This window comes from Anolis carolinensis, unplaced genomic scaffold, assembly GCF_035594765.1.
Source record: "Anolis carolinensis isolate JA03-04 unplaced genomic scaffold, rAnoCar3.1.pri scaffold_104, whole genome shotgun sequence".
NCBI classification, from domain to species: domain Eukaryota; kingdom Metazoa; phylum Chordata; class Lepidosauria; order Squamata; family Dactyloidae; genus Anolis; species Anolis carolinensis.
In genome coordinates, this window is record NW_026943913.1 from 1 (window position 1) to 14105 (window position 14105).

Here is a 14105-nt window from a genome sequence, read left to right on the forward strand (position 1 = left end):
AAGGAGAGAAGGAAGGAAGGAAGGAGGGAAAGAAGGAAGGAAGGAAAGAAGGAAGGAAGGAAAGAAGGAAGGAAGAAGAGAAATAAGGAAGGAAGGAAGGAAGGAAGGAAGAAGAGAAATAAGTAAGGAAGGAAGGAAGGAAGGAAGGAAGGAAGGAAGGAAGGAAAGAAGGAAGGAAGAAGAGAAATAAGGAAGGAAGGAAGGAAGGAAGGAAGGAAGGAAAGAAGGAAGGAAGAAGAGAAGGAAGGAAGGAAGGAAGGAAGGAAGGATGGAAGGAAGGAAGGAAGGTAGGAAGGAAGAAGGAAGGGAGGATGGAGGAAGGAAGGAAGGAAGGAAAGAAGGAGAGAAGGAAGGAATGGAGGAAGGAAGGAAGGAGGAAGGAAGGGAGGGAGGATGGAAGGAAGGAAGGAAGGAAGGAAGGGAGGAAGGAGAGAAGGAAGGAAGGGAGGAAGGAAGGAAGGGAGGAAGGAAGGAAGGAAGGAAGGGAGGAAGGAGAGAAGGAAGGAAGGAAGGAAGGAGAGAAGGAAGGTAGGAAAGAAGGAAGGAAGGAAGGAGAGAAGGAAGGGAGGAAGGAAGGAAGGGAGGAAGGAGAGAAGGAAGGAAGGAAGGAAGGAAGGAAGGAAGGGAGGAAGGAGAGAAGGAAGGAAGGAAGGAGAGAAGGATGGAAGGAAGGAAGGGAGGATGGATGGAAGGAAGGAAGGAAGGAAGGAGGGAGGGAAGGAGGGAAAGAAGGAAGGAAGGAAGGAGAGAAGAAGGAAGGGAGGAGGGAGAAGGAAGGAGAGAAGAAGGACGGAAGGAAGGAGAGAAGGAAGGAAGGAAGGAGGGAAAGAAGGAAGGAAGGAAAGAAGGAAGGAAGGAAAGAAGGAAGGAAGAAGAGAAATAAGGAAGGAAGGAAGGAAGGAAGGAAGAAGAGAAATAAGTAAGGAAGGAAGGAAGGAAGGAAGGAAGGAAGGAAGGAAGGAAAGAAGGAAGGAAGAAGAGAAATAAGGAAGGAAGGAAGGAAGGAAGGAAGGAAGAAAGAAGGAAGGAAGAAGAGAAATAAGGAAGGAAGGAAGGAAGGAAGGAAGGAAGGAAGGAAGGAAGGAAGGAAAGTAGAGGAGGAATAGTGGTAGAAGTAGGGAGAGGGCAGGATGGCAAGCAAGCTAGTTAGGAAAAAAATAAGGAAAGAGAAGGGAGGAAGGAAAAGGAACCAGAGGGGAAGGAATAAGGAAAGAAAGAGAGAAGGAAAGTGAAAGAGGAAAAGAAGAGTCTAAGCGAGGGAAAGGGGAATAAAAGAGAATGTGATCGCTTTAGCACGTTGGTTTTTACAGATAAGGGTTGAGTCTGCTTTGTGTTTGCATTTCTGTCTGTTTGTCTGTCTGTCTTGCACCCGATTTATAGCTCTCTCTGGATAGTTGACAATCAAATCAGTTTAAACAGTCATGTCAAAAGATTTAAACTACAGGTTGGGTCTCTCTTGGATGTGCCTGCCAATCTTTCCTTCCTTCCTTCCTTCCTTCCTTCCTTCCTTCCTTCCTTCCTTCCTTCCTTCCTTCCCTTCCTTCCTCCCGTCTTTCTCCTTCCTTCCTTCCTTCCTTCCTTCCTTCCTTCCTTTCTTACTTCACCCTTGGATTTGCATTCGGATCTTTCCTTCCTCCCTTCCTCCCGTCTTTCTCCTTTTTTGCTTCTTTCCTTCCTTCCTTCTTTCCTTCCTTCCACCCTTGGATTTGCATTCCAAAGTTTCTTGCCTTCCTTCCTTCCATCCACCCGTCTTTCACCTTCCTTCCTTCCTTCTTTCTTTCCTTCCTTCCTTCCTTTCTTCCTTCTACTCTTGGATTTGCATTCGGATCTTTCCTTCCTTTCGTTTTTCTTCTTCTTTGCCTTCTTCCGTCTTTCTTCCTCCTCCCTCCCTCGGATTTGTATTCCAATCCTTCCTTCAAATCTTTGTCCTTTTCTGCCTCCTTCCTTCCTTCTCTCTTTCCTTCCTTCCTTCCTTCCTTCCTTCCTTCCTTCCTTCCTTCCTTCCTTCCTTCCTTCCTTCCTTCCTTCCTTCCTTCCATCTTTCTTCTTCTTTGCCTCCTTCCTTCTTTCTTTCCTTTCTTTCACTCTTGGATTTGCATTTCATCCCTTACTTCCTTCAATCTTTCTCCTTTCTTCCTCCCTTGGATTTGCATTCCAAGCTTTCTTACCAATCTTTTTCCTTTTTTCCTCCTTCTCCCTTCTTCCTATCTTTCCTTCCATCTTTGTATTTGCATTTCAAACTTTCTTGCCTGCCTGCCTGCTTCTTTCCTCCCTTCCTCCTTCCTTCCTTTCTCTCCTGTATTTGCATTCCAAACTTTCTTGCCTGCCTTCCTTCCTTCCTTCCTTCCTTCCTTCCTTCCTTCCTTCCTTCCTTCCTTCCTTCCTTCCTTCCTTTCTTCCTTTTGCCTTCCTTTCCGCTCCTTCCATTCTTTTATTCCTTTCGTTCGCTGTTTATGTCCTCTTGCCCTACATCTCAGGGCAATTTAAAAGCAATTTAAAACAACCCTCATTGCAGAAAAGTACAAATGCCGGTTGAGGGGACATCCATGCTGTCAAAATAAGGCAGTTAGCCACCACTTTGATTTGCAGTGGTTCAGTGCTATGGACTCATGGGAGTTGCAGTTTCACAAGGTCTTTAGCTTATTTGACAAAGAGGATTGTGGCCCCACCAAACTACAACTTCCAGGGTCCCAAAGCATTGAATGGTGGCAAACTGCATGGCTTCGGTAGTGTAGATGCCACCTGAGTTTCCCTTGTATTTGCATTCCAATCTATATCTCAGAGTAGTTTCATCTGATCAATTTAAAACAAAAATCATTGCAGAAAAGTGAGAAAATCAAGTTCAATTACTTTTATATTTCATTCCAGTCCTTTCTTCTTTCCTTCGTTCTTTCCTTCCTTTCTATGTTTTTTTTTTTGTTTCACATTTTATATCCAGCCCCAGTTTGCAATTTAAAAACAAAAATCATTGCAGAAGAGTAAAAAAAAATCAAGTTCAATCTCTATATATAAAAGGCTTTTGGCGTCACGGCGATGCACAAAACAGCAAAACCCAACACCCCCCAAACTCTAAAATTGGCAACACAAACCATCATCCCCGCCTCAAGTAAGATACAACACAATCACAAAAAAACACACTCACAACAACAACAAACGGCCAAAATCCACAACAGACTATGTACGCATGCGCAACGATGTGGCCAGGCACAGCTAGTTACTTATATTTCATCCCAGCCTTTCCTTCCTTCCTTCTTTCCTTCCTTCTTTCCTTCCTTCTTTCCTTCCTTCCTTCCTTCCTTCCTTCCTTCCTTCCTTCCTTCCTTCCTTCCTATGTTTTTTAGTTTCACAATTTATATCCAGCCCTATGTTGTTGTTGTTGTTGTTGTTGTTGTTGTTGTTGTTGTTGTTGTTTATGTCCTTCTCTCCTAAAGGAGACTCAGAACTATCTCATGATAGTTTACACTCAACCACTGCAAAAGATTAAAACTAAAAATCGTATACCATTTATCCAAAGTACAGTAGAGTCTCACTTATCCAACACTCACTTATCCAATGTTCTGGATTATCCAACGCATTTTTGTAGTCAATGTTTTCAATACATCGTGATATTTTGGTGCTAAATTCGTAAATACAGTAATGACTACATAGCATTACTGCGTATTGAACTACTTTTTGTGTCAAATTTGTTGTATAACATGATGTTTTGGTGCTTAATTTGTAAAATCATAACCTCATTTGATGTTTAATAGGCTTTTCCTTAATGCCTCCTTATTATCCAACATATTCGCTTATCCAACATTCTGCCAGCCCGTTTATGTTGGATAAGTGAGACTCTACTGTACTTGGAACTTCTAGTTTTGGATTTTAGATGTCTTTCAGATTTTAGTACTGTATACCTGTATTTGCATCTATGTTCATATTGAGATATCCTGGAAATGGGATCCCAAATCTAACCACTGAATGCGTTGATGCTTTCCATTCATGTAACTTGAAGGTCATTTTATACTCAATATTTTCCATAATGTTGCATACGTGGAACCATCAGGAAGCCAAGGAGTCAATATCTCAACCTTGGAATTCGGAGTATTTTAGAATTCCGCAATTCTGGAACTCCAGAGAAGGATTGTTCAACTGAGTTTTTCTATTTATTTTAAAATTGGAGAAGTAGGAATTTACAAACAGTTGGCCTTCCATCTCTACCAATTTTGCAATCATGGGTTCAACCAGGCATGGCTTAAAAGCAATCGAAAAGTAAATTGCAAACAGCAGAAACTTTCTTTTTGCTGTTTTATATAAGGGATGCCATTTTGACAGATAGCTATAGGTCCCACTACTCAGGAGACACCAATGGCTGTTCCTCCAATGACTTTGCAGGTTATAGCGAGCACCATAAACATGTCCAAGAGCCCTGTCAATCTTCTCCACAGACATCACACTGCCCACCACTCAAGTGAAGGCTTTCATTCAGGGACAATTTCATCCTAGATTTTCTGTTTTTCCTCCACCACAGACATCCCAGTGTTTCTGACTCTCTCCACTGGTGTGGAATTTGCATGACCCCGCCCACTACTCTCCCTTAACCCTTTCCTACCCTTTCTTATGGCACACAGCAAACACAGGAATTGATCAGCAACTGAACAACTAGAGAGGTTTGGGAAGAATTCACCATGATTTATAGGAGTTGTAGGGACTGGGATGTATAGTTCACCTGAAATCCAAGAGCACTCTGAATTCCATCAGTGATGGACCTGGAACTAACTTGGAACACAGAACCACCATGACCAACACCAAATACTGGAGGGATTTCTAGGAATTGTAGTTCACCTACATCCAGAGCACACTATGAACTCAAACAATGATGGATCTGGACCAAACTTGGCACACAGACCCGATATGCCCACATTTGAATACTGGTGGGCTTTGAGGGGAATTGGCCTAGACATTTTGGAGTTGTAAGTACTGGGAGTTATAGTTCACCTGCAATCAATGAGCACTCTGAATGTCATCAGACCTGGAATTGGACCAAACATGGCACACAGAGCCTCCATGACCAGCAAAAAATACTGGAGGTCTTTGGAAGGAAACTTTGATTTTGGAGAGTTGTAGTTCACTTACATCCAGAGAGCACTCTGAACCCAAACACTGAGGGATCTGGACCAAACTTGGCACACATGCCGAATATGCCTAAATTTGATGACTGGAGGGGTTTGAGGGGAACTGGCCTTCCTTTTTGGGAGTTATAGTTCACGTACAACCAGGGAAACTGTGACCTCCACCGATGATGGATCTGGACCAATCCTGGCGCACAGAACTCCCATGATTAACTCAACCTACTGGAAGGTTTGTGGGGACTGAGTCACCATAGTGGGAGTTGTAGTTTACCCTACAGCAGAGAGCACATGGAATCCCACCAATGATACATCCAGAGCAAACATGCCCAACATAACAAACTTGAAGTACTGATGGAGTTTTTTTGGGGTTAACCTGGCATGATGTGAGTTGTAGTTCACCCACAACCTTATGCATTTTGTACAACTAAAACACTGACTTTTTCAAATAACCAAGGCAATGGCAGGTACCCAAGCTAGTAATAAAATAATAATAATAATAATAATAATAATAATAATAATAATAATAATAATAATGGAAAGGAAGGATCTCAATCAAGAGATAAGACAATGATGATGATGATGATGATGATGATGATGATGATGATGATGATGATGATGATGATAATAATAATAATAAGAAGAAGAAGTGCCTGGACGCCATCGAGATTTGTAAAAACATTGACACCTTTATTGAAAACATGATGGAGCACTGGAAAACTGATCTGTTTGTTGGAAATGAAAGCTATGGACTTGTCAACATCAGAAGAGGAATTTTCCAGGGAGATTCATTGTCCCTTCTGCTTTTCATTATTGCCATGATCCCTCTGTCAACAATCTTACAAAAAACAAATCTCGGCTATCAAACATCTAAGAAATCTCACAAAATTTTGCATCTGATGTACATGGATGACCTGAAGCTGTATGGGAAAACGGAAACTGAAATCCAGTCTCTGACCAACACTGCCCGAATTTTTAGCACTGATATCAACATGGAGTTTGGTTTGGATGAATGTTCGACAGTGGCATTGAAGAAGGGAAAAATCATTGAAAGTGAGGGCATAAATATGCCCAATGGCCAAACAATAAAGTGTCACCAGCCAGAGGCCTATAAATATCTGGGCATATTACAGCTGGACAACATCAAGCATGAACATGTGAAAACTGTGGTCAGCAAAGAATACACACAAAGGGTCAGAAAAATTCCCAAAAGCAAGCTCAATGGAGGCAACACCATCATAAACACCTGGGCCATACCTGTGATAAGATATACTGCTGGCATCATAAACTGGACAAAGGTGGAACTGGACAATTTGGACAGAAAAACAAGAAAACTCATGACCATTCATCACTCACTGCACCCTCGCAGTGATGTTGACCGGCTCTATCTGCCTAGAAGATCAGGGGGCAGAGGACTCTTGCAAGTCAAACAAGCAGCCAAAGTGAAGAACCTGCTTTGATTGAAGTCAAAAATCAGAAACTCCTCAAAGCACAGCAGACAAAAAACCAGTACAAGAAAACCGCACTACAAACTAGAGCTGACAGCTGGCACAACAAAACATTGCATGGAAAGTTTCTTGACAAAATTGAAGGAAAAGCTGATAAGGAGAAGACCTGGCTCTGGCTCACGAATGGGACCCTCAAGAAGGAGACAGAAGGCCTGATCCTTGCAGCCCAGGAGCAAACCATCAGAACAAATACAATTAAGGCCAAGATCGAAAAATCAGCTGATGACCCAAAATGCAGACTGTGCAAGGAAACCGACGAAACCATGGATCATATCCTCAGCTGCTGTAAGAAAATCGCACAGACAGACTACAAACAGAGGCACAACTATGTGGTGATCGGCACACTGGGTGACATGCCAAAAGATCTCAGCCGGCATTTGGAAACAATAGACATTGACAAAATCACAATCTGCCAACTGCAAAAGGCCACCCTACTGGGATCTGTGCGCATCATCCGAAAATACATCACACAGTCCTAAGCGCTTGGAAAGTGTTCGACTTGTGATTTTGTGATATGAAATCCAGCATGTCTATTTTGTTTGCTGTGACATACACGAATGGGACCCTGAAGAAGGAGACAGAAGGCCTGATCCTTGCAGCCCAGGAGCAAGCCATCAGAACAAAAGCAATTAAGGCCAAGATCGAAAAATCAGCTGTTGACCCAAAATGCAGACTGTGCAAGGAAACCGACGAAACCATTGATCATATCCTCAGCTGCTGTAAGAAAATTGCACAGACAGACTACAAAGAGAGGCACAACTATGTGGCCCAAATGATTCATTGGAACTTATGCCTCAAGTACCACCTTCCGGAAGCAAAGAACTGGTGGGATCACAAATATGCAAAAGTATTGGGAAATGAGCACGCAAAGATACTGTGGGACTTCCAAATTCAGACTGACAAAGTTCTGGAACACAACACACCAGACATCACAGTTGTGGAAAAGAAAAAGGTTTGGATCATTGATGTCGCCATCCCAGGTGACAGTCGCATGGATGAAAAACAACAGGAAAAACTCAGCCGCTATCAGGACCTCAGGATTGAACTTCAAAGACTCTGGCAGAAACCAGTGCAGGTGGTCCCGGTGGTGATGGGCACACTGGGTGCCGTGCCAAAAGATCTCAGCCGGCATTTGGAAACAATAGACATTGACAAAATTACAATCTGCCAGCTGCAAAAGGCCACCCGACTGGGATCTGCGCACATCATCCGAAAATACATCACACAGTCCTAGACACTTGGGAAGTGTTCGACTTGTGATTTTGTGCTATGAAATCCAGCATATCTATCTTGTTTGCTGTGTCATAATATAATAATAATAATAATAATAATAATAATAATAATAATAATAATAATAATAATAATAATAATGGAAAGGAAGGCATTTTTGCAGGACATCAGCCTCTCAATAGAGATATTTCTCCCCATTAAGCCATTCCTTCATTCCACTCCATTTGTCCCTTTAGAAAGTCCCAAAGGAGGAATATCCACAATACAATCAAATAGCCCACAAACAAGGCAGCATTATCATGTCAAAATCAGAGAAGAGCGGATAAAAAACGGCAGCCAGTTTTTTTTAAAAAAAAAACCTAATTAAATTAGGAACATGGATTAAAACACCAAGCAGCCGAGCAAAACAAAACAAATCAGAGCCAGCCATCCATCCAAAGGTTTAAATAAAGACAAGGTTTCGCCTGTCAGCAGCAAAATGCCAGCAATGAAGAAACTGTGCGACCGCAACCTAAACACGTTAAAATAAAACCCACAATAGAAGCTTATAAACAATCAGCACAATTAATTCTTAATGGCACTTTTTCTTTGGATTTTGTATTTCAAGGCAAACTGCCTACAGGGCAAAGTTAGTCCAAGCAGATTATCAAATAATAATAATAATAATAATAATAATAATAATAATAATAATAATAATAATAATAATAATAATTTGGATCATTGATGTTGCCATCCCAGGTGACAGTTGCATTAACGAAAAACAACAGGAAAAACTCAGCCGCTCTCAGGACCTCAAGATTGAACTTCAAAGATTCTGGCAGAAACCAGTGCAGGTGGTCCCAGTGGTGATGGGCACACTGGGTGCCGTGCCAAAAGATCTCAGCCGGCATTTGGAAACAATAGACATTGACAAAATTACGATCTGCCAACTGCAAAAGGCCACCCGACTGGGATCTGCATGCATCATCCGAAAATACATCACACAGTCCTAGACACTTGGGAAGTGTTCGACTTGTGATTTTGTGATACGAAATCCAGCATATCTATCTTGTTTGCTGTGTCATAATAATAATAATAATAATAATAATAATAATAATAATAATAATAATAATAATAATAATAATAATAATTTTGCTCAAGCAAACAACTTAGGGCAGTTAACAAACCTGCTGACAAAGGGTTTGACACCACTTTAATTGCAACAGCTCAATGCTGTTGAATCCTGGGTGTCGTAGTTTTATAAGGTCTTTAGCCCTCTCTGCCTCATCAAACTACAACTCCCAGGACTCCCTTGCACTGAATCATGGAACTTAAAGTGGAGTCAAACTGCTTTCATTATAGACCGCAGATGCACCATAAGAGAAGCCAGGAGATGAAGCTTTCGATGCTAATTAAGGTGATTAACTACAACATTGGGTTGTTGTATGTTTTCCGGGCTGTATGGCCATGTTCCAGAAGCATTCTCTCCTGACGTTTTGCCCACATCTATGGCAGGCATCCTCAGAGGTTGTGAGATATGGAGAAACTAAGAAAGGAAGGTTTATATATATCTGTGGAAAGTCCAGGGTGAGGGAAGAACTCTTGTCAGTTGGAGGCCAGTGTGAATGTTGTAGTTAATCACCTTAATTAGCATTGAATAGCTTCATCTCCTGGCTTTTTCCTGCCTGGGGGCATCATTTGTTCAGAGCCGTTAGCTGTCTCTGGTTGATTCATGTCTGGAACTCCTCTGGTTTCAACATTCACACTGTTTTCAACATTCACTACAACATTCACACTGGCCTCCAACTGACAAGAATTCTTCTCTCACCCTGGACTTTCCACAGATCTCTATATATAAAAGAGTTATGGCATCGTGGCAGCGGACAAAACAACAAAAGTAAACACCCCACAACCTCGAAAATTGACAGCACAACCCCTCATCCATGCCTCTAGGTTGATACAACAAAAAGAAAAGAAAAATAAAGTCCTAATTAGAGGGAGAGGAATAATTGTTTTTATCTAATTGCTGCCAGTTAGAAGGCTAAGCTCCACTCACTTGGTCTCCTAGCAACCCACTCAGCCCAGGGGACCCTTTACCTTAACTACCACCAATTCCTCAATACTTTATTTCCCATACCACCATACTTTGCCACAGCAACGCGTGGCCGGGCACAGCTAGTATATATATATATATATAAACCTTCCTTGCTTAGTTTCTCCATACCTCACAACCTCTGAGGATGCCTGCCATAGATGTGGGCGAAACGTCAGGAGAGAATATGTCTGGTACATGGCCAGACAGCCCGGAAAACATACAACAACACAACAAATTCCAGCAGATCCGTCTCCAATAATGGGCTGCTGTTGCATGACTATGCAAGGGAGCCTGCCTTGGGAGTGATGCACGATGGAATCAATTCACATGGAAACTAATGCCATCCAATTATGTGCCTGTGTTGTGCATGGAGGCACCGGCTGGAAAATGCCCACCTGCACTGATAGGTCCAGGATACACTTGCCACCCGTGTTCCTTTCCTCGTCTCTGCCATTTGCTAAGTGGGTGAATCTCCCTCTCGCACCTCCGCTATATGTAAAGTTACACAATGTGCGGCCGTAATTGCGGATTCCAGCCATTATTGCTATCTGTATCCTGTTAACAGGCAAACAGAGAAGCTGTGGCTCTGTTTGCAAGGGAGGCGCGAGTTTTATGGCCTCAGGAAAAACTATGTCTCTTGCACTGAGCAAACATTGCACTGAGAGATCCTTGCCTCCGCTACGGATGGAAAGAATTAGTTATTTTCCTAAGAAAAGACAATTCCAACCCCTGGAGAAGTGAAGTGAGGTTTTGTCTTGCGCTGCATCTACACTGTAGAATTAACACAGTTTGAAACCACTTTGACTCCCATAGCTCAATACTATGGAATCCTGGAATCTGTACTTTGGTGAGGTACCAGAGTTCTTTGAAACTACAAGACTTTGTGAAACTACAACTCCCATGATGCCATAGTGTTGAGCCAGGGGAGTTGAAGTGCTATCAAACTGCATTAATTTTACAGTGGAGATTCATTCTTGATCTTTTGCGCCGCCTAAAGTGTTCCAGGGCATTGCAGCTGATTTTTTCCATGCTGGAAAAAGTTGCTAAAGTCCTGCATGGCATAAATTACACATTGATTGTGGATTGCAACCATACACATACACACACATTATTCCAAATGCTTATTCTTTGCAAATATGGCATCGTCATAAGTCAACAGGTGAATTGAAGACACTCTGTTGATTGTCAAAAACTGGAGATCTAACAAGTCTATTCAAGGCAAAAACTAGGGATAGTATCCATCCTGCCACTCATGAGCAAAACAGACTGACATTTCATAGCATCTTGCAAGCATTTGCAATAATAAAACCAGGTTATTTCAACAGAACAGGGCTTTCAAAAACCCAAGAAAGTCTTCTAGGAACTGGACAAAGATTCAACTGAGAAACAGATTGGAAACAAATAACTGAATATCTCATACAAAGGAATAAAAAGATACTGGTTTGAAAAGAAGAAAATGCAAAGAAAAAAGGGGAGAGAGAATAAGAACTAGAAAAGAAAAGAAAAGAAAAGAAAAGAAAAGAAAAGAAAAGGACTAGACCTCAAGAAGATATCAGGAAGTCAAAAACAAATCATCTTTTCCTCTTTTATTTCTATCATCATTATTCATCTTCTATTTTCTTTTCTTTTTAAGTTAACACAAAATCTCGATGAACACAGTATTTGACTAAATAATATATTATTCAGAATCACTTAATTAATTTTTTAGTACAACTGAAACTCTGTAAATACAGTAGAGTCTTACTTATCCAACACTCACTTATCCAACGTTCTGGATTATCCAACACATTTTTGTAGTCAATGTTTCCAATACATCGTGATATTTTGGTGCCAAATTCGTAAATACAGTAATTACTACATAGCATTACTGCATACTGAACAACTGTTTCTGTCAAATTTGTTGTATAACATGACGTTTTGGTGCTTAATTCGTAAAATCATAACCTAATTTGATGTTTAATAGGCTTTTCCTTAATCCCTCCTTATTATCCAACATATTCACTTATCCAATATTCTGCTGGCCCGTTTATGTTGGATAAGTGAGACTCTACTGTATTACAAAAACAAAACAAAAACATTATTACAAAACACACTTTGGACTATATCTTCTATCTTATCATTATCCTTTCTTATTTATCTCTTTAACTCTATCTATATTTTATCATTGTAACAAAAATAAATCTCAATAAAGAGTATATATATAAAAAGATTCAACTGAGTCAATAAGTGTCTCTGAGCATTCACTGGACCAAATTTGGCACAAATACACAATACACCCAAATTGGAATACTGGTGGGGCTGGGCGGGTTTGATTCTGTCATTTGGGATTTATAGTTCACCTACAATCAAAGAGCATTCTGATCTCCACCAATGATGGAATTGAACCAAACTTGGCACACAGAACTCCAACAGAAAACACAGGAAGGGCGTGGTGGGCATTGACCTTGAGTTTGGGAGTTGTAGTTCACCTACATCCAGAGAGCACTGTGGACTCAAACCATGATGGATCTGGACCAAACTTGACACAAATGCTCAATATGCCCAAATTTGAACACTGGTGGAGTTTGGGGAAAATAGACCTTGACATTTGGGAGTTCTGGCTGCTGGGATTTATAGTTCTCACACTTAAAGAACTCTGCGGTTTGGGAGAGAGCAGCCTCAGGATGGCCTTCCAACTAGGATCAGCCAAGAGGTACAGACAAATAATTTGAGTTGGCCTTCAGGATCCTTGGTGCATGCAAGTCCTTGGAGGTGGCCAGAGGGAGTGACACCTGGACCCGGGACGAGGCTCACGAGGTGGCCATTCACCCATGAGGTGTATTCTATGTGATTATAGGTTTTCCCTTTACAAGTTATTAAGAGTTATTTCAATGAATAGGTCAGGAAATGGTCCTTTAGATCAATTTTCTTGTGTCTGGTCTCTTTATTTCGTGGTGGGAGTTCAAAACCACGTGCAAGGCTCCAAAGAGGTGAAAACCATCAGCAAACCAAAAAGAGGACCCTCTGACTCTTTGAAGGAAAGAGAGATGGTGGAGAGAAAGAAAGAAAGAAGAAAGGGAAGGAAAGAGGAAAGAAAGAAAGAAAGAAAGAAAGAAAGAAAGAAAGAAAGAAAGGAAGGAAGGAAGGAAGGAAGGAAGGAAGGAAGGAAGGAAGGAAGGAAGGAAGGAGGAAAAAAGAAAGTGAGCGAGCAAGCAATAAAGGATGGATGGAAGGAAGGAAGGAAGGAAGGAAGGAAGGAAGGAAGGAAGGAAGGAAGGAAGGAAGGAAGCAGTAAAGGATGGAAGGAAGGAAGGAAGGAAGGAAGGAAGGAAGGAAGGAAGGAAGGAAGGAAGGAAGAAAGAAAGAAAGAAAGAAAGAAAGAAAGAAAGAAAGAAAGAAAGAAAGAAAGAAAGAAAGAAAGAAAGAAAAGGAGTAAGGAAGGAAAGAAGAAAGGGAAAGAAGGAGGAAAGAAAGAAAGAAAGAAAGAAAGAAAGAAAGAAAGAAAGAAAGAAAGAAAGAAAGAAAGAAAGAAAGAAAGCAAGCAAGCAATAAAGGATGGATGGAAGGAAGGAAGGAAGGAGTAAAGGATGGAAGAAAGAAAGAAAGAAAGAAAAGGAGTAAGGAAGGAAAGAAGAAAGGGAAGGAAGGAAGGAAGGAAGGAAGGAAGGAAGGAAGGAAGGAAGGAAGGAAGGAAGGAAGGAAGCAAGCAAGCAAGCAAGCAAGCAAGCAAGCAAGCATGCAAGCAATAAAGGATGGACGGATGGAAGGAAGGAAGGAAAGAAAGCAAGCAAGCAAGCAAGCAATAAAGGATGGAAGGAAGGAAGGAAGGAAGGAAGGAAGGAAGGAAAGAAAGAAAGAAAGAAAGAAAGAAAGAAAGAAAGAAAGAAAGAAAGAAAGAAAGAAAGAAAGACACAAAAGAAAGGGGAGGAAGGAACAGAAGGAAGGGGAGCAAATGAAGAAAAAGAGAAAGAAAAAAAAGAAAGTGAAAGGGAGAAAGGAAGGAAGGAAAGGAGAGAAGGGGGAAAGGAAGAGGAAGGAAGGAAACATGAAGGGAGGAAAAGGAAGAAAAAAGAAAGAATGAGAGGGAAGGAAGGAGTCAGTAAAAAGAAAGCAAAAGGAAGAGAGGGAAAGAAAGAGAGGGAGGGGAAAGGAAAGAAAGATAAGAAGGAAAGGAGTAAGGGAGGAGGAAAGAAGAAAGGAATGAGA

General features: G+C 41.3%; 1 protein-coding gene across 1 annotated transcript; it reads left to right on the plus strand.

Moving 5' to 3' along the window:
• Positions 1–13207: 13207 nt before the first annotated feature.
• Positions 13208–13896, plus strand: LOC134295212 (uncharacterized; the record flags this gene model as incomplete). The annotated part of the gene is made up of 2 exons (XM_062967075.1): positions 13208–13379; positions 13735–13896. Coding segments are annotated over 2 exons (334 nt in total), but the record flags the coding sequence as incomplete, so codon positions are not given.
• Positions 13897–14105: the final 209 nt, after the last annotated feature.